Source organism: Dermacentor andersoni, chromosome 1, assembly GCF_023375885.2.
Source record: "Dermacentor andersoni chromosome 1, qqDerAnde1_hic_scaffold, whole genome shotgun sequence".
In the NCBI taxonomy this organism is placed as follows: domain Eukaryota; kingdom Metazoa; phylum Arthropoda; class Arachnida; order Ixodida; family Ixodidae; genus Dermacentor; species Dermacentor andersoni.
This window is the reverse complement of record NC_092814.1, coordinates 235,175,280-235,196,613: the sequence shown is the minus strand read 5'-3', so window position 1 is coordinate 235,196,613 and position 21,334 is coordinate 235,175,280. Positions and strand designations below refer to the sequence as shown.

Genomic DNA, 21,334 nt, shown 5'->3' with positions numbered 1-21,334 from the left:
ACAGTTTATTGGTTGATGCGGCATGAGCAAAAAAAAGGAAAGCAGGAGAAGGTGGCAGCTTGATGCATGCATGCACGCCATCTTTCCATTCACCAAGTGTTGTACGCAATAAGGGGGGGGGGGGGTTGCGTTTCCAACTCCGGCAGAGCTGCCACTGCATGTGGCGCGTTTAAGCACGGCTGTGCCCATCTTAGAGTGAATTTGCGGCGGGGTACAATGGCTAGGGAACAGAGATCTCTTGTGGCTTCATTTGCACTTTGTTCTAGCAAGCCTAGTGTGGAAAGTCGCATAACCTCAAGCTTGAGAGACCCGTTAAAGCTAGAGGCAGCATGAAGTGTTCGTTCACCGCTGCTGTCACTCTTCATCACACCATTGTTCCGACAGCGAGTTTCCACGGTCGTCGAGTAGGATGCCTTAATGTTTGCAAGTGTGTGCGACACCATGCTTAGTAATTTATTTAGTAAAGGAATGTTTATTGGAATTTACATGGCTGATAAAAATACTGACCTTACATCTCACTGCTGTTTAGTAATTTGCTATCACAATCAATGCTTCGCATTTCGGGCGAAACTGCAATTTTGTTTCCTATGTGTTTTTTGTCCTTTGTGCCGCAATCCTTTGATCCTGTGCTTCTCTTTATACAGGGTGTCCCAGCTAACTTTAGCCAGAGTTTAAAAATATGCGAATGCCACGTAGCTGGACAGAACTAAGGTAATCTTGTTTGCCGTCGCTTGGAGATACTCAAATGAATTTTTTTTTCATTTCTTCTAATTAGATAATTAGTCTTAATGAATTAATCAACTTATCAAATATTATAATTTGATGAAAAGTGTCAAGGAGAAAATTGTACAGTGACACGAAAAACTCCCGCTACAGCTTTCTGTTGCTCAATACGTGCTACATAAAAGTGTCTTTCCGACCGTGAAAGAAGCCCGCAAATGCACGCAAAATTGTCGCGCAACTGGCTGCTCGAGTTACTTTATGCATACCTCGAGGTACTCGAGGTATGCATAAGTGCAGTCACATGGTTTTATTTCATATTTCATGGGCTTTCTTTGAACGCTGGAGAAGATCACCACGCAGCATGTAGATTTCCACAAAAAATTTGATCCATCGTTTCTGAACCCCATCTACAAAGCAACGAAACGTGCTTGGACCTAAAGTGAATATTAACATTTTTGCATAATTTATCTTATTTAATTAAGTAATAAAGCAAAATATAAAAAAATACCTTAAGGAGTGTCACATGATGACAAACCATATGCTGTTGCTTTCATTCAGCTGCAACTAATCAAGTTTGCAAAATCCTTAGTTAAAGTTGGAGTTGCCTTCATGAAAGCTTATTCAGCAGTAATATGAATGGCTGACAGTCCTGCATGTGACCTCTGCGGCTGCATGGAGAACATTGACCACCTATTGTGCCACTGTCCTCAGTTTGAAGAACAAAAACAATCTATGACCACCAACACATTCAGGAAACTATATGATCGTCTTCTAAGTAAGAGACAATACTACAACACCGTCCCCACTGATCATCGGCTCAGAAGGCAGTTTTGTGCTTTCCGAGAATGTCTGGCTTGTGCAAGCACCTTTGACTCTGTAGTGCTGTGCGTGCCCATCTCTCTCTTTCTCTCCCTTCTTTCTATTCCCCTTCTCCCTTCTCCCAGTGCAGAGTAGCCAACTGGACACTTGACTGGTTAACATCCCTGCCTTGGTTTATCCCTCTCTCTCAGTTCAAGTTACGTGAAATACCGTGCGTGCGTGCGTGTGCGTGTGTAACCATACCATAAGAAGCCAACAAACAATGACGTCAAGGACAGCATAGGGGAAATTATCTGCAGTTCTTAATTGAATTAAAGAAATTATAATTAAATATCGGTCCACTGACTGAAACTATTGGGTAAATAAACCAAAGATAACCACGAAGTTGCGCTTCTCATCTTTTAAATACACTTGGTCCATTGAAAAATCCACTCACTATATATATATATATATATATATTGTAGTGGGGAATATGCATGTTCGCTTCGGCATGACACCCGAGCTCGAGCTGCTGATGCCAAGAACTAGGACTGGTCAAAGCGACCTACTTGCGATTTCTCGAACAAGCTTCAATAAATCCCCCTTTGATTTGGTGAAGGTACTGGGTAACCTCGAGAACTGGAACTCCGAAGCCGGACGCTACCCACTGCTGCGACCATGCCGACGAAACCACCTAAGATACACCATAGCCTCCGGTGCTCATTGTTTCTGGTATGTTGCGCCAGCGTGATCTTGCCATCTTTAGTGGCACCGATGATCATGACGTGGAGGATTGGTTGTCATCGTACGAACGAGTGAGCCAACACAAGTGGGACAATGCCACCAAGTTGCACAACGCAATGTTTTGCTTAACTGGTGTCACAAACCTCTGGTTCCGAAACCCCGAACATGATTTCACAACATGGAGTACAGTCAAGACAAGTTTTACAGAAGTGTTCGGGTGCCCTGCTGTGCGCAAGCTTCGCGCTGAGCAGTGCTTACGTGAGCGCGTGCAACATCACGGTGAGACTTTCGCAAGGTACATCAAAGATGTCACTGACCTGTGTGAGCGCGTGAATCCGTCAATGGCAGAACAGGACAAGATAGAACACATTATGAAAGGCATTGATGAGGACACCTTTCAAATGTTATTAGCGAAGGATCTGCTTACCATGGCTGAAGTTATCAATTTGTGCCAAAGTTTTGACGAGCTACGAAAACAACGCATCCTAGCTCGACGCCCACCACCCATGGAAGATTCACTAGCAGCATTGGTAATTGACGACAACCAGACAACTTTGATAACACAGATAAAAGGATTTGTGTGAGAGGAGGTTGCATGACAGCTCTCCATTTTGCCGACCATGGAGAAGCCTTCTCACTATTTGGCTCCAGCGATCCGACAGATGATTTAAAAGCAAGTGACCGAAGCTATTCCATCTCCGTGTCAGCCGGCTCCCGTTGCCGTACCTCTGACGTATGCTGAAGCTGTTGTATGGGTGTCTCGTCTGATGGGGTTCTCTCCTTCGCCTTCAGCGCCTTGCCCGCTGGTGTCCTCGCCTTCACCTCGCTATCCAGCGGCTCCTGTTTTCAGTGCACAGCAGCAGGGTACAAATACTTGGCGCACTGCTGACAACCGCCCAATATACTATGCCTGCGGTACCCCGAGACATGTAGCGTGCTTCTGCCACTGGTGCTTTCCGGCCTTCATGGGCACCGCGCAAGCCCCCAACTACGGCTTCCAACCATTCCGTATGCCACAACAGCTGCCACTGGAAGTCTACGCTGCTGATAATATACTCCCTCCGCAGTCACAGCCCTATGGTACTCGTCGCTAGCCTTCCCCTCGTCACCGCTCACTCTCACCCATGCGTCGTAGGCCCAGTGCCAGTATAACTGAGGCAGAAAACTGATTTCCAACGTTCCTGATGCACAAACTGCATAATTGTTTGAACATCAAAGTGCTCGCTTTTCCCCTGCTAACATTATTGAAGTGTCTATTGATGGCATCAAATCTCTTGCGCTCGTCGATACAGGTGCAGCTGTATCCATGATTAGTGAAAAGCTTTATGGTTCATTACAGAAAGTGACCATGACGCCTTCGGTACTATTGCTTAGAACAGCCAGTGCACAACAAGTTCAGCCAGTCACTATGTGCGGTGCCAGGGTGCTGATTCGAGACATTTTGTATTCGACTGATTTCTTTGTGCTAACTTGTTGCTCCCAAGATGTGATTCTTGGCTGGGATTTTCTGTCCCGCCATCATGCTGTCATTGACTGTGCACGTGCTGAGGTTCAGTTCTTTGTTCTGTGCGATTTGCTGTCTGACGACTTTCAAGTTCATGATGTTAGCAGGATCTGTGTAGCTTCCAATACTTACCTTCCATCTCACAGTGCTGTATTTATCCCTTTTTCATGCGCATTGCTTGCCGACGCGACGGTCATGTTTACACCCTTTGCCGCCTTCTGTCGCCACCAGCCTATATTTTGCCTTTCGACCTCCTCACCTAACCCGAAATCTAACCCGAATTCTAACCTGAATCTAACCCGAATCTGACCCGAATTCGTACACTTTGGCTCTGCACTGTGGTGAGACGATTGGCAGCATACAGACTGTGGACGCGGGCATTATTGTGCATTTCCCTGTTGCTGATGATGTGGCTACTGCTAATGTAACAGCACTAATGCCCAATGTGCCACCTGACCGGACATCACTGGATGTTTTTTGTTGCTCTATTGCTGATGGCCTTGATCCGACATGTGAGCGACTACTTACTCTTTTAAATAATTTTCACGCCTCTTTTGACTTGAATCAAGTGTTATTAGGCCGCACAAGTACTGTTTCTCACCACATTAATACGAGACATCGCGCATCAGTACGCCAGTGTCCGTACCGCATGTCATCTATCGAGCATCGTGTCATCACCAAGGAAGTTGAGGACATGCTTGAACGTGGTGTTATCCGACCATCCTACAGTCCTTGGTCACCTCCCGTAGTACTAGCTAAGAAAAAAGATGGCTTCATTCGTTTCTGTGTGGACTACTGTCGCCTCATCAAGATTACATGAAAAGATGTCTTCCCTCTAGCGCGCATAATTGACGCCCTGGATTGTCTACATGGTGCCAAACTCTTTTTTTCTTTGGACTTGCAATCAGGCTATTGGCAAGTCTTGATGGATGAGTCCGACCGCTCAAAGACAGCTTTCATTACACCTGACAGCCTGTATAAATTTACGGTAATGCAATTCAGCCTATGCAATGCGCACGCGACATTCGAAAGGATGATGGACAATATTTGCAACGCCTCAACTGAAAGAGGTGTTTGTGTTATTTAGACGTCGTGGTTTTCTCCCCTGATTTCACTACTCACCTCTCTTATCTACGCAAAGTTCTTACTTGCACTGCCACCGCTGGAACTTCAACTTGAAAAAGTGCTGCTTTGGAGCCAGCCAGCTGACCATACTTGGCCGCATTGTTTCCAAAGACGGCGTCTTTCCCAACCCTGACAAGCTTCGTGCTGTTGCAGAATTTCCGCGGCCAACTAAAGTGAAAGAGCTCCGAAGTTTTGTCGGTCTCTGTTTTTATTTTCATCATTTTGCGCACAATTTTGCCTGCATCATCGCACCCCTGACGAAGCTCCTGGTCGGCCCTGGTGACCTTCACAATTGGACTCCGACATGTGACCAAGCCTTCACCACTTTGTGTTGTTTGCTTATCTTGCCACTCATTCTATGCCCCTACAACCCGAGTGCTCCAACCGAATTTCATACAGACGCCAGCAGCATTGGTCTTGGAGCCGTCCTTGCGCAACACAAGCCTGGCTTCCCGGAATATGTGGTTGCCTATGCGAGTTGTGCCCTCACAAAAGCAGAAACCAATTATTCTGCCACAAAAAAAGAGTGTTTGGCTATACTTTGGGCTTTAAGCAAACTTTGCCCTTACTTGTATGGCCATGCCTTTGACGTTGTGACAGACCACCATGCACTGCGCTGGCTTGCGGCACTGAAAAACCCGTTCGGGCGTCTTGGACATTGGGCTCTTCAACTCCAAGAATTTGACATTCACGTCATCTATCGCTCCGGGTGTCAACATTCTGACGCAGATGCGCTCTCTCGATCACCCATGCAACCTGATGAAGCACCACACTCATCTATGGAGTGCCCGGTTGCTACGCTTACTGTTACTGACATGCCATCTGAACAGAGAAAAGAACCGTGAATTGCGTCTCGCATTGACATTCTCACCCGTTCTTCAATGGCTACATGCCCTCGAGCCCTTCGTCACCAAGCCACCCATTTCGTGCTACGATACGCCATCTTGTATTGTCAAAACTATCAGCCAGGCGGTTGCAAATGGCTGCTAGTCATCCCTCGCCATTTGCATTCTGACATATGCACGTATTTCCATGCCGACTCACGAGCTCATGCTGGTGTCCTGAAAACCTACAAGCAGCTCCGCCAGTGGTACTACTACTGGCGCGGCATGTATTCTTACATCCGTAAATACATTCGATCATGTGCAGCTTGTCAGCAATGCAAGACATCTTCTCATATGACAGGCCCTCTGCAACCTTTACTGTGTCCTGCACGTCCTTTTGACCATGGACCCCTTCCATGCACTGCTAACAGAAATCATTGGATAATTGTCACAGTAGACCATCTAACAAGATACACCGGAACTGCTGCACTTTCTTCGGCTGCTGCTCACGGTGTTGCCGTGTTAATGAGAGGGTAGCAGTAGTCGTAATAAAACTTATTAAGAGGTATAAAATAAAGGTAGTACAAGCCTATGCTCCAACATCCAGTCATGATGATGATGAAATAGATCAGTTTTATGAATATGTTGAATTAGCTATGAGAAAAGTGCAAACTCATTATACTGTAGTCATGGGCGACTTCAATGCAAAAGTGGGAAAAAGCATGCTGGTGAACAAGAACACTAGAGGAGAGATGTTGGTAGAAATCATAGAAAGGAATAAGCTCCGAATAAAGAATACCTTCTTCAGGAAGTGTAGCAACAGGAAGTGGACCTGGAAAAACCTTAATGGAGAAACAAGAAATTGAATAGATTTCATACTCTCTGATGATCCCAGCATTATGCAGGAGGTAGAAGTGTTAGGTAGGGTAAACTGCAGTGATCATAGGATAGCGAGGTCTAGGATTTCCCTCAATATGACGAGAGAAAGAGCAAAATTAGTGAAGAAGAAACAGGCCAACCTAGACGCAGTTAGAAGCAGATCAATTTAAGCTGGTGCTTGCAAACAAACATGCAGCTTTAGAACAGAGAGATGAAGATGACATAGAGGTAATGAATGAAACCATAACTAGGCTGACTTTAGAAGCAGCAACAAAGGACCTAATAAAGAAACAACAAAACATGAGTGTCCAACTGAAGTAACTGTCAAAACTGATCAACGATGAGAAAGTAAGGGATATTCGAAATTATAATGTGAGAAATAAAAAAATGGATGCAGCATGAAGTCAGTGAGAAGAAAACTTGGCACAGGACAAGCCAAGATGTGTGTACTGAAAGATAAGCAGGGTAATATCATCGGCAATTTCTAATATGTAGTAAAAGCAGTGGAAGAATTCTATAGTGACCTCTACAGTACCCAGAGCAGCCCCGCTACCTTCATTCGAAGTAGTAACGAACAGGGTACAGAGGCTCCTCCTATAGCTAGTGATGAAGTTAGAAGGGCCTTGCAAGACATGACCAGGGGAAAAGCGACAGGAGAAGATGGAATAACAGTCGATTTAATTAAAGAAGGAGGAGATATCATGCTTGAAAAGCTTGTGGCCCTTTATAAGCAATGCCTCACGACTTCAAGTGTACCAGAGAACTGGAAGAATGCCAACATAACACTAATCCCCAAGAAGGGAGACATTAAAGAATAGAAATACAGTATTATAGACCCATTAGCTTACTTCCAGTATTGTATGAAATATTCAGTAAGATAATTTCCAATAGAATAAGGGCAACACTTCAGTCAACCAAGAGAACAGGCTGGCTTCAGGAAGGGATATTGAATGGATCACATCTATGTCATCAACCAGGTAATCGAGAAATCTACAGAGTACAATCAACCTCTCTATATGGCTTTCATAGATTATGAAAAGGCATTCGATTCAGTAGAGATACCAGCAGTCATAGAGGCATTATGTAATCAAGAAGTACAGGACACATACGTGAATATCCTGGGAAATATGTACAAAGATTCCACAGCTACCTTGGTTCTCCACAAGTAGAAAGTTACCTATCAAGAAAGGGATCAAGCAAGGAGACACAATCTCTCCAATGCTATTCAGTGCATGCTTGGAAGAAGTATTCAAGCTATTAAACTGGGGAGGCTTTAGAGTGAGGATCAACAGCAAATATCTGGCAACTTTCGGTTTGCAGATAACATTGTCCTGTTCAGCAACACTGGGAACGGATTACAACAAATGATTGAGGACCTTAATAGAGAAAGTGTAAGAGTGGGGTGTAAGATTAATATGCAGAATAAAAAGATAATGTTCAATAGCCTGGTGAGGGAACAAGTGTTCAGGACCGCCAGTCAGCCTCTAAAGTCTCTGAAGGTGTACGTTTACTTAAGTCAATTACTCACAGGGGACCCTGATCACGAGAAGGAAATTTACAGAAGAATAAAAATCGGTTGGAGTGCATACAGCAGGCATTGCCAGATCCTGACTGGGAGCATACCACTATCATTGAAAAGAAAGGTGTACAATCACTATGTTCTACCAGTGCTAACATATGGGGCAGAAACTTGTAGGTTGACAAAGAAGCTTGTGAACAAATTAAGTACCGTGCAAAGAGCAATGGAACAAAGAATGTTAGGCATAATGTTAGGAGACAGGAAGAGAGCGGTGTGGATCAGAGAGCAAACAGGGATAGCTGATATTCTAATTGACATTACAAGAAAAAAAATGGAACAGGTCAGGCCATGTAATGCGTAGGATGAATAAACGGAAGACCATTAGAGTTACAGAATGATTGCCACGAGAAGGGAAGCGCAGTCAAGGATGGCAGAAAACTGGGTGGGGTGATGAATGAGGAAATTTGCAGGCGCAATTTGGAATCAGTTGGTGCAGGACAGGGGTAATTGGAGATCACAGACAGAGGCCTCTGTCCTGCAGTGGACACAAAAATAGACTGATGATGTTGATATATAGGACAATTAATAGAAGCACGTTGGAAAAATACCAGGATGTTACTGACATTTCAGCCGGAGACCAGCCTCTGTAGGAATGAAAGCTGGTCCTCAACCGAAACGTCAGTAAAATCCTGGTATTCTTCCTACATGCTTCTATTCTTTGACCTGTTCCACTACCGGATTCTGTGAGTCAACGCTTCACTGGTACATACATGCATGACCGTTTGTGAGCGTGCACGCGCTATACATGGGTGCCACTCTATGGCGGCCTCCCCTCCACTGAAGGAATACAACCTGCAGCTACAAAAGTAGCCACTATTTCCCACAACAACCTCCTTTCTGAAATGCTTATTTAGTGAGCTGTCAAGTCTCCCAGAGTGAGTTGAATGGGCGAGCTGGGGCAGGCACTGTGCATACAGTGAAAAATATGGACTACTCAAGGAGGATTGCTGCGGAAAAGGAACCATATTACCATATTGCTATAAAAGACGCTAGGCGCTATAACACGTCTTGCAACACAACAAAATAACTGCGTGGTGATTTTGATATATTCAGTTCTACTTTTTCGTCATTATCTGACTTCTGTCTCTGAATAATTATATTTTTTGTTGCACTTTGCACCACTGCTGTTTGAGATATTGTGTTTTGTTTTTCGGTTTTGTGTTCTTTGTGTAACACAAGTGCACCAAAAGCAATATTAAGACGTAAAGCTGTTCTTGGGCACTTTAAGAAAATAAATTTTTAAAAATAAAATTAAATAGTAGCATAACTCAATAGTAGAAACAAGTAAACTGTGAAGGGAGTTTGGAGAGCAAAAGTGGGAAGCCAAGAAGAAGAGTGATTCTGTCACTTTTCTTAACCATTACACTTCTGCCACAATTGAATGTTGGCACCAACCAAAGTCAGGCCCATACACACACACACATGTATACAGGAAACCCTTCAGCTAAACTACACGAGGTGCCTGATTAATGTGGTAGGATTCAGTGTCCAAAAACTGAACAGTGGGCTACGAGAGATGCCCTTGTGGACAGCTTAGGATTCATTTTGACGACTTTGTGTTTATTACCATGTACCTAAAGATAACTAAATGAGCATTCTCGCATTCCACTCCATTTGGTTTGCAGGTGCCATGATCAGATATCATACCTCTGACTTCATACTGAGGAATAGAATGGCATAGTCACTCGGCCATTGTGGTGGGTACTTGAAGAGACGGACATTACTTGCCTGACAAAACACAAACTCATTGATCGCATGGGCTGGGAGCCCTGAACTGCCATATCAGTGCATACTAATGTTAGAAATCTTACTAATGCATGCCAACATTAGCTTATACACTAATCATAGAAGCAAAAACAATAGAAAGTATGCTGCAAGATTCTACAGTGAAAACTTGTTTACATGCAACCACAATGAATGTCTTTCTCGGGCTAATGTAATAAAAACAATTTTATATGAACTTTTAGGTTTTGGTCTGTTCTCTTAAAATTTATTTTTGATGTGATTTTTAACAATTTTTGTTATTTAAAGCATCACCTTGCTCCAACATAGAGAAGTGAACAACATTTATGGACAACTTACTTAGAAATAAACAAAAGGATAGAGAAACTAGTTAGCTTACATTAACACCACTGTCTTACTAATAATATATGTGCAAATGAAATTTTAAATAGGAAACCACTTACGAAAAGGCAATGTTGGCAATCACAAATATCTCTAGGACTAAGAAAAAGATTAAGGGGTTGCTGTAGGTCAATACACGGCCATATTTCAGCAATGCAGTCAAGACAGCTGCTGTGATGGTCATTTGAATGAAACTTGTGATAAACCAGGCAAGCCAGTGAACTGCATTGTTCAAGCCCATTGTCTTCATCACCTGTAGAGTGAGGAAGAAACATGCAGTTGAATAATGTGGGCACAAAAGAAGCCCTGTCCAAAATCACTACCACTACAGCAAAGACAGGAAGGTTTTGTAAAATTCAATGTGTAGATTCAAAAAATGTGGCTTACTTCTTTCAGTCGTTTCTCTTTCTCATAAACAACATTTTGAACTAGCATTGCAACAGAGTACACCCAAGAAATTGCCATGCACAATGGCATCACATGTTCAATCATAAACAGGAATCTGAAATACAAATGAGAACTAAGCTAACAATCTAAATATGTACGCATGCAAGCTTGCTTCAATAACAGTGAAATGTTCATACTGGTCCTGGATGTAGCATGGATATGGAAACTGGTGAATGTAGGTGCCAGGCTCAGTGACATCTCGACCAGCGTACACATTCACCATTGCACGCTCAAGGATATCCTATAAGTAGACACATTCAATCATTAGCAGCATAAAGCATTACAGTTCTACTGATAAAGTGTAAGCCAAAGGCTGAAGCTCTTCTCATCTTTCACATGAGACAGAAAACTGTGCCCTTACTTTTGCAGAGTCAAAAATTATGTACTATCGGCATCAAATGAAACTCTAACAGTGGAGCACATGGCCAAAGCATAACTGGAAGCATAGTGCACGCTGTCCCATCATCACCACTGACAGGTGCGCACATCCAGTTAGAATGCACTGCGCGATGGTACTTCCCCTATAGTGCTATATTTTCTTTTATTTCTTTTATTTGAAAGTGAGAAAAGAGAAATGAAAGAAAACAAAAGCTAAAAAAAAAATGATGCAGATTCCACGAACTGTGGGGAATCGATGTATGCGAAGCTTTCTGGGCTGATTGCTTTGATTGATGATAATTAGCGGTGATGTTGATGGCGAAAGCTTATTTTCTTCAACGTTCAGCCTAACAAGAGAGTGGCGAGTTGATCTTAAATGTTAGCTTGCGTGCACCACTGCTGTTTGTCTGGGTAGTACACAGAACACAAAGGGAGAGGTGTTTGCTTGAGGCGTTGTTGTGCGCCATATTTCATAACCTCCGAGAGGGTCAAGCATTGTCATTGCCTCACATGGTACATTGCATCGTGACAGAGTTATTAAACTTGGATTATGGGGCTTTACGTGCCAAAATCACAGTCGGATTATGAGGAATGCCGTAGTGGCGGACTCCTGATTAATTTTGACACTGTGATGTTCTTTAACGTGTACCAAAATCTAAGTGTATGTGCGTTTTCTATTTCGCATTCTTCGAAATGCGGCTGCCGCGGTTGGGATCAAATCCACGACCTCTACCAATGCCGTAGCCGCAAAGCTACCGCGGCAGACACAGAAGTGTTGATTTTATGGTCGACCACTTACGTAGTGTCACCTGGACCCGGCGGTGTGTTTTAATTAATGTGGCTCTGCTTCTGCAAGTCCTGCGTAATTTGTCTTTTTCACATCTTTGCATGGTGTTTATCTTTGAGGACTAGCAGGAACATACTGTACCATACCTCGAACTTAAGCTTATCCACCTTCTCACATCACCTCCCCCCCCTCCGTATGGGAACTGCCTCTTCTCCTCCCTCCTCTCTACAGTTGTATATATGTCCCCTCTGGACTCGCATGTTAGCTGAAAGGGAAGCGCTACAGTTTCTGCAATGCTTTTGAGGGGGGTCACAGATATTTAGAGCTGTGAAGAGGCTAATGTGGCGACGCCCAGGGAGCTCCAGAGGGCATTGTGCACATTCAACACGGTGAGGTTAAAACAGAGTTTCTTGCATCGCTTTTCCTCTCTGACTCGCTCCTGTCATATATACACACGTTCTGAACCTTTCCCCGATGCAGTGTGCCAGACTGCAGCAGCTATAGCAGCAGCAGCAGCAGCAGTGGGAAAGTCGAAGCAACAGACAAAGAAAGCTTTGCTTTAATATTGCAGTAGGGCAAGCATCCTCGCCCCCTGCAGGCAAACCGGATGAGCAAATCTATCTATAATGATGACTGTCAGATGGCGCAAACTGCACCACGTGCACCACTGTTCGTGTTTCATTTAATGCCAATAGAACATCTGGTTTCACGCTCTCAGGCGTCGAAATCGAATGCTTGAAACACATTCGCCTGGTTCCTTCAAAGGACCGTGCCCAGGTCAGAGCACTCGAAGGCACTTTCACCTTCGACCTAGGATTGCACCCGAGACCTGGCAGAATTCAGGTCACGTAGCTGTGGACACTTCTGTTGTTATCATGGTGTCTGCAGTGACGAATGCACAGTTTGTCAGTCCACCATGTTTGTTTACAACAGAAGCAGTGCTGACTTGTTTCCACCTATGGCCTCCAATTGCTCCAGCAAGGAACTGTACATTCGACTCGGGCACACTTCATCAAGCTATGATCGGGAGCAGGCTCCATATTGTTGCAATTCGAGTTTGAGCATGGTAGGAACCAGTCATATGTACCATTAGAAGCAAGGTACACTTTTGGAGCTGTAATAGCCTTTTTACCTGCAGCCACACGAATCCAAACTGGTAGTATTCATAACCCCAATTGCGAGGGCCTGGAAACCAGAACCGACTACGCATCAGGTTGGTGGTTGGAGTGAATGATGCATTTTGTCTAATGGTGTAGGTCATGTGATGTGGCATTGAACCATTGTGATCCATCTTGAATAAGACACCTGGAACATACGACAAAAAACAGAATTGTAGGAAATGGTGAAAAAAAAAATTACAGTACAGTACAGACAGATGTTGTGTTTCCACTTTCACAACGTATGCCTCGAAGCACACTTCACAATTTTAGTGAAGCTATTGATGTTCTGTGCATCAAGTGGGCCACTATGTATACAAAACTGCAGATTTAGGCTATCCTAGAAACCCTAATCAGTGAGAAGAAAAATTTCTCATGTGTATATACATAATTAAAAATCGCAACTACCTCACACACACAACAGAAATTATAATATTTAATTCAGAAAACTACAGTTATTCATTAAGAAGAGACCAGGCTACTGAATTTTAATGCACAAATGTTCCTCAGTCCTTGCATTGCACATACCACCTCAGCCTTCATAATCAACCACACAAATTAAAATAATGTGAACAGCCACATTGATAGCACCTGATGGCAAACTGCACACAGCTATTACTGTATAGTGCCACAAGAATGGTGCTTTTCCTTTTTTAATCAGGGATTTTGGCAATAGTTAGCATCTACATGTGCCCTTACACAGAACTAAAACCCTATTTTATATATATATATATATATATATATATATATATATATATATATATATATATATATATATATATATTCGAAGACACCGCATGCCACGCGCTCAGAATCAAATAGCAAACAAGCTTTTTTTTCTTTTTTTTTTCCAAATTTGGGGTTGACAAGTTGAGGGTGCTGTTGTTGCACAAAAGCGCCTTTACTTGAGTGCATATGGTAGTCGTTCTTTTATATAAAAATTTAAATGACCATTAAAGATCCATAGACGTTCTATAAAAATAAACTCAAGCCAGCGTCCTCAGCCTCTACTCCTTCTTCAGCGCCCGCCTCTTGCCGAGCGCACATTTCAGTCACACCTTCTTTCTCAGCGCTGGCTTGTGACGCCTAGCAGCATTGTATATTATATATCTATAGACAACCTAGAAAGCAAGGAGCAAGCTGGCAAATGTCACCGGAACGGGCACAACACTTGTGTATGCTTCAGAAAGAAGGAGTAGACAGAAACATCAAAATGGAAGATAGGATGAAGGGAATAGGAAAGGAAAGAGCAAGATGACAGATCTCAAAGAATAGAGCAGTACACACACAGTACAAGTCATGCACAGTAGGGCCAGTCACTGCAGGGTACACTACTAAAGGAATGTTAAAAAATATAAGAAATAATGTCTGAGGTCTTGTCATTTGAAAACAAAAAGAAATAAGCTACAAACGGGAACCTAAGTTAATTCCTTCAACATGTATTAAAGTAAGGAGAGCTCAATGATTTTGATCGCGTCAAAATTGTAAAACTATGGAAACCATCAAAGATTATTGTCAAAGTAAGTGAATGGCTTATGCAAATTACAGAAATTAACTGGTACATTAGCAGTTAATGCTTTCCAAGTATACTGCGGACATCGGTAACAATGTTTGATGATGGCCAACTTAGGTTCTTTCTTATTTACAACAAACTGAACAACCACATGATGCTTGGAAAAATTTCTGGAAATCTCGAGGTACCTTAAATCAGCATGGGGTAAAGACTGCCTCTGAGGGTTGATACATTTGCTGGCAAGTACACATCCAAACTTCCCAATGAACAAATTAAAACAAATGTAAGAAGTGGCTTCCCTGAGCATGCAGACACATTTGAATCACACATATAATTTTGATGGTAGCAGACATTACCTGATAAGACACTGCCTGAATCTCAGACCAAACATTTTCCTGCAAATCCTGCTCAGAAAGTTTCATTATTGGATTTTTATGAATCCACTAATCCAACACCCTTTCCCCACAAAACTGGTTTGTGTTTGTCAAATGTTTGTGCTTCATTATAATCACAGCTGCTGGTAAATGCAAGTGGACAGTATCATACCACTGCAGAGTGTCTTGCCTGAAATTTATTTCTGAAGTGTTGCCTTATTTCTTTCCCCTTTAAATTAGTGAACTTTGCTCCTAAACAACAATTCACTGCTCCAATTTTTACCAGAATGAGAAAAAAAAATTAATAAATAAAGGTATATCTTTGAATGCAACACACAGTACCTGCTCAAAATATTCTACAAGAGCACTTGCGTCTAATTTGCAGACAGTGCCACAAGTTCACTGAACATGACACTTCTAATGTATGAAGGCGAATATAAACTTATAAATAGGGGCGTGCAAATATCAAAATTTTCGAACACAAGTACTTAGCTTCGAGTATCGAATCGAATATCGAATAATGATATGCACATGCATTTATTAGCAAGTTTGGTGAATATGTTATGTTGGAACATTGTAATAGCATTGTCAATGTAGTAAGCCATTATACTAAAACATTATGTATTTGGCTCATATTAACTTGAAAAATTTAGTAATTCCAACTAGCTGTCTTCACCAGCCTGTGCCTTATTATACCACATCAAGTGCCCGTAAACTCGGGAGCATTTAACCCTGTTCCGGTCATCACTCATTTTACTTGCTGTCAGACAATAAGCTCAGAATTCAAGTTTGGTTTATTTCAACATCAATATCTACAGACAGTGATGCTGCAGACAGTGGACAGTTAGGGCTTGACTTCATTAAAACTTCTTTCTGGGCGAGTTGGTGCATACTTGCCATAAAAATTGTGACAGCGCAAACACATGCAACCACGAAGTAACAAGGACGAGACACAAGCGCTGTCTCGCTTGTGTCTGTGTCTCTGTGTCTCTGTGTCTGTGTTGTGTCGCTGTCTCACTTCTGTCTCGTCCTTGTTACTTTGTGGTTGCATGTGTTTGCGCTGTTACAATTTTTATGTCTAGGGCTTGACTGTGTCCACAGACCGTCTACTTGACAGCAATGCAAATAAAGATTGCATACAAGAGTGTCAAATCGAAGAACACAAGAGATAACAAAGATACACACTGAGAATTGTAGGAGAAGAACAATATCATTATTACAAGAAGGCACATCTGAACAATCAGCAATAAATATATAAAAAGTAACATGTGGAGAAATAGCAAACACATACGAAATGCAGGAGGACAAATATATATGCATAATCAGTTATTTAGCAAGTTTGGGAGTTGGAAACGCAGCATCTGATGACCATATTTTGTGCAATTGCGTGGAATTTCCCAAATCTCATGAAAGCGAGTGTCTCTAATATTTCTGCTTGGTTTGAGACAGAATATGCTCTCAAGGAATCTTATTTCATTCTAATGTCTGTTTGATAGCACTTTCTTAGAGTATGTTGATAAAATTCAGGCAGTGGAAATGATTTCAATTCCCTGAACAGTGGTTCAGAATGAGTCAGATGTGGAACATTCATTATCGTTCTAACAGCCTTCTTTTGTATTATGTGTAATTGACTAATGTTTGATAAAGTGGTCGTACCCAAGACTAAATAACAATAACTGACTACTGAGATAAAGAGGGAATTATAAATAAGCAATCTTATGCTTCTAGGGAGGCAATGCGTCAGTTTAGAAAGCACTCCTGATACTCGGGATATTTTACCACCTATTGTATCTACTTCCAGATCCCAAGACATGTGCGGTACAAAGAATACTCCCAAACATTTAACAGAAGGCACTATTTCTATGACGAAGTTTTCAAGTTGCAATTGATATTGCCAATAGATTTTGAGCTTTTTTTGTCAGAAAAGGACAGCTTTTGTTTTAGTTGCATTTACGATAAGGGAATTTGCAGTGGACCAAGTTGACAGCTTCGTTAGTGCGATATTTGCTTTCATAACAGCATCATTTGGATTTTGCGTAGTGATTAGTATGGACATATCGTCAGCATAGACAATGAAATTAGCAGACTTGTAAATATTAACGATATCATTAAGGTATATACAGAATAACAATGGCCCAAGGATGCGTCCTTGTGGCACTCCTGACATTGGGGGTGAATTGGGGGTGGTGCTGCAAAACACTCAGTGCCCTTCTACTCTGTGAAGAAGGATGACCAGCAAAGCTGTGTATGTGGGCCCCTTAATGGCAAACTGCACCTCTGCTGCGGGTTAACCCGGTATTGCACTATCTTCGGGATCGGCTCACACATGGGGAGTGCTTAACGTCTGCTTCACCTCCGCTGCAGGTTGGCCCGGTATTTCACTATCTTCGGAATCGGCTCATGTATGAAAAATTGTTGGTTCACACGCGGGCACGATCCACCAGATCCTAGCCATGGAAAGCTTCGCTGTAAAAAAGTGCACCCTCGCTGTCCGCAATCTAGTGCCCCTCGCTACTGAGAGGCTGGCGTTCCCTCAAAATTTAGACATTTAGTGGCTAAGTATGCTTGAAAGGTGACATTTCACTAGCAGCACAAAATTGTCACAAAATTCAGCACAATATCGCCCCAATATTCTTAGATTTAGATAGAAACAAACGTTAAGAACCGAATACTATTAAAAAAATGATTGATCATGTTCGAACTTTTCACATATTCTCACAACCCTACTTATACATAATACTGGCTACTGTGCTAACTTCTCTAGAATTGTTCTACACAAGAACTGGTATTGCATACTTGCAAGTATGGTGACATTATCAAAGTAGGCCCTGTTCTTGAAGTAGGTCATGAGGTCCTCCTCCGAACTGAAGCCCCTGAACATATTGAGACTGAGGCCTGACATCAGTGCAATCCAGGAACAAGCTGCATTGTCAATCACATCGAGCCGATGCAGGAATGCCTCTTTGTCCTCAATGACTGAGGCACCATTACCCCGGGCAAATTCACGCAGTGCCTGGCTGTGAGCCACATCTAGCACCAGTGGATAGTGCCTCAGGTTGTCCCGCATCTAGAAGAAAAAGCAAACAAGTGTGTTCTCCAACAAGGTTAGAAAACCTTTCATCTTTGTGACACAAACATATGTAACTGTCCAATGTGCAAAGATACAACAAAGCTAAATGTGAGTCAGATGGTTCCTGTTAACTCTTTCGTTACCATGCCTATTCGTATCGATCACTGATAATTGATGCTTTAGATAGCCAATTTTGACATGTTGGAGCCGTTTCTTATCCACTCAAGGCCATTTAGTAGTTATTACAAGCACTGAACTTTCAAAATCAGTTTAAATTTTCGCACTCCGGCGATCCTACGATTTTTGACGGACCTTTTTGCGAACTACTGTGCGTGTGCTGTATCAAAAAGAGGCATGGCTGTCACCTTCTGCCGCGCTCATGAGAAAAGCATGCCACTCCCAATTACGCTACCCTAGCATAAAAATTTTGTAATGAAATGACTCCCAGCAAGTCAAGAATTAAATTATATCGCCGGCTTTGGGGTCCAACAGCGCCAAGGGGTGATAATTAACCAAAAACGACGTAGCTGTTCACTAGTGGGCTTTAGTTTAGAGTCCGAGTCGTTTTATTCCATCGAAGTGCATTTCTGAAGGTCCGCCGCATGTCCAACATGTTGACCTGGCTTTTGCAACCGGTTTCGAAGAGCTTCTGTTTCATTTCTCGCGTAAAATCCAGGCAAGGGGCGCTGCCGGTGTCACTGCACAGTTATTGAAAGTCACTCCCATGTAGTCGTCCTGCGCGGTTGCGTCGCAAGAAAAGTGTCGTGCTTGAAACTATGCTGCACCCGCACTTTAATTTAGTGATGAGGACTCGTGATACGATTCCGAAGATGACAGCAAAGCAGATTCAAGCTCTGACGGCGACGATGTTTCGAGTCAGCATGGGACTCCGCAGCTGTTTACTGGCTAGTTTACTTTACGGACTTCAGTGGTCTCCTTCCTTGAGCGAGCTTATTTGCCGATCTTTTTCCACGACCTGAGAGCTCTACTGATTATCTTTAGCGTGCATAATTCACTTGGTTATGATGTGCTGCCATCGGCAGCAAAGAAACTTCCGTTCACACCAAGAAGGCCGCCCGTAGCAATCTTGGCCCAGCACTACGGATCAGCGCAAGACAGTTTACAATGGCGAGGGATTTCTTTCTACTCTTCTTCTTTGGAAAGGTGATAAAGACAATCTGCAAAAATGCAAACAGATATGCTTGGATGCATAATTCTGTAGTTGCCCAGCTACGCTGAGAGCGATCTGTCCCGGAAGAGGTGCATAACTCTGTATGAACTGGTGAAGTACGCTCCTTGGACTTCTCATCGGGCCATCCTCAGAAGATGCCAAAAAGGCGAAACTGCAAAATGTGTTATGAGGACCGCAAAGCTGAACAAAAACCAGACGTTTTGTGGGAAGTGCGGAATGCTATTCCACTTCACAAAATCCAGGAACTGCTTCACCGCATGGCATGAGCGATGAACTGGTCTTAGTTTCTTTTTTGTACCTGAAGAATGGCGGGATACTGAGCATTTATTTTTTCAGACATTATTCCTGGGTTATTTATCTTTGAAATGTATATTCTGAATTTCCTTTGATGTTAATGTTATTATAGATATCATGTTTTTGACTCTTGTTTTTATCAACTGGCAGCAAAAATGCTAGAATTTTTGTTTTACCTAATAATTTTTTTTTGCCAACATGTCTTTTTGGAAAGAGCATTTCATTATGCACAATATGCTATGCTGCAATCTGTGCTGGAATATTTGTAGTTATAAATAATCTTTTCCCAAGATATATAAAAAATGACAATTTTCTCACGGTAACGAAAGAGTTAATCCTTGTAGAACAGCACTACAGACAACACAGGGACAGAAAGAAGCAGGCAAATGAGACACTGACTGACAACTGAAACATATTGCAAATGTGCACCTATACAGTAATTGTAATATCATCACACTAAATTCAACAAACTCGAGCAGAAAAAGATACATTTTTAGCTAGGCTATGAAATTTGTTGTTTTGCCAAGCTTGCATACTGCTTTTTGTTTTCCCCTTGCATAGTGCATGCTTATGCGCACATATTGTCATTTTGTCTCTTTAAGTTGCACCTAGCCATAAATGTTTTTACAGTGAAGCTGTACACAGCTTAGATCCGGGGTTTCGTGGTGTCTGTGTGCAGAAACTATGATCATATGGACATGATCCTGGTGATAGTGCAGAAAGGGTCCAAGCTCAATGGCACATACTCCTATAGGCTTGGGGATATGTAACGTACCCTTGAGCTACCCTTGTCACACATGGGACCCAAAGAGGTCAACAGATGTACAAACAAATGACAAACAACAGGGTACAAACAGATGTTCTTGAAAAAATGTTTCGTACAACTTTTTCAAATAGGACTTAAATTCTTGGCGTCAACTGTGCGAACATGCTCGTGCCACTGCTCGTGCGTTCGACATTGTCTTCTCCCACAGTTGGCGCCACTGTGCAAAAAAACTATCATCATAAGCAATAACTCGAGCGTCATCGTCTTCTTACACAGCTGGCTCGTTGGCGCCCCTCGGTGCAACCGCACGAACATGCTCGCGCCACTGCTCACGCGCTCGTCGTCATAGTCTTCTTCCACAGCTGCCTCCATTGCTACTCATCATTCCAGTGCAAAATTTCAGTTCTCTTTTGTCGTCGTAATGGAGAGGCCACGCTTAAAAGGGTATCAGCCATTGCTTAAGGGGGTAAGGGGGTATGAGCCATTCATTGTCTTATGTGATGGGCACATTTAATAACAGAGGTGATACGCAAATGTGTATGCGTACCTATATCGCCATGATGACCACAGGTCAGGACAATAAATATGTTTGTTCCTTTGTTCAAAATCCTGTGTCACCTCTTTGTCGTGTGCTAAACAGCTTTGCTGGTCATCCAACTTCATGGAGTAAAACGGCTTATGAATTTTTTTTTTTTTTTTTCTGTTAGAATGTGGGTTTCAGATTTCATTTTTTATTCAATTACCCGTGCTTCTAATAAATTACCAGTTGCAAGTTACCACACCATTTGAATGCTTCTTTCTTTCTGTCCCTGTGTCATCATGTAGCACAAGTTTTTAAAGATGAGTAAAAATTTGTTTACACTATATAACAAAAAAGACAGGATACAGCCTAACAGGGTTTTTTTTTTCCCCCATTTTATTTTTCAGCTGCAGTGCAAAACTTTGCAAGAGCTATATACAGTAAAACCTCGTTAAACCATAACCGCTTAAACAATAGTTTCATTTTAAAAGTAGCAAAGTCAAATCCCCGACTCAGGGGCCATTGAACATAATGTG

General features: G+C 42.5%; 1 protein-coding gene across 1 annotated transcript in view; it reads right to left on the bottom strand.

Annotated features, from left to right (window-relative positions):
- Nucleotides 1–21,334, bottom strand: part of LOC126547921 (ATP-binding cassette sub-family A member 2-like) — a 292,596-nt gene that overhangs the window by 177,890 nt on the left and 93,372 nt on the right. The window contains exons 14-18 of the mRNA XM_050195975.3: nucleotides 17,753–18,023; nucleotides 13,045–13,217; nucleotides 10,885–10,988; nucleotides 10,688–10,802; nucleotides 10,363–10,553 (exon numbers count right to left, since the gene is read on the bottom strand). Of these exons, the coding sequence (XP_050051932.1) occupies nucleotides 10,363–10,553; nucleotides 10,688–10,802; nucleotides 10,885–10,988; nucleotides 13,045–13,217; nucleotides 17,753–18,023 (854 nt within the window). The remainder of the gene's footprint in view (nucleotides 1–10,362; nucleotides 10,554–10,687; nucleotides 10,803–10,884; nucleotides 10,989–13,044; nucleotides 13,218–17,752; nucleotides 18,024–21,334) is intronic.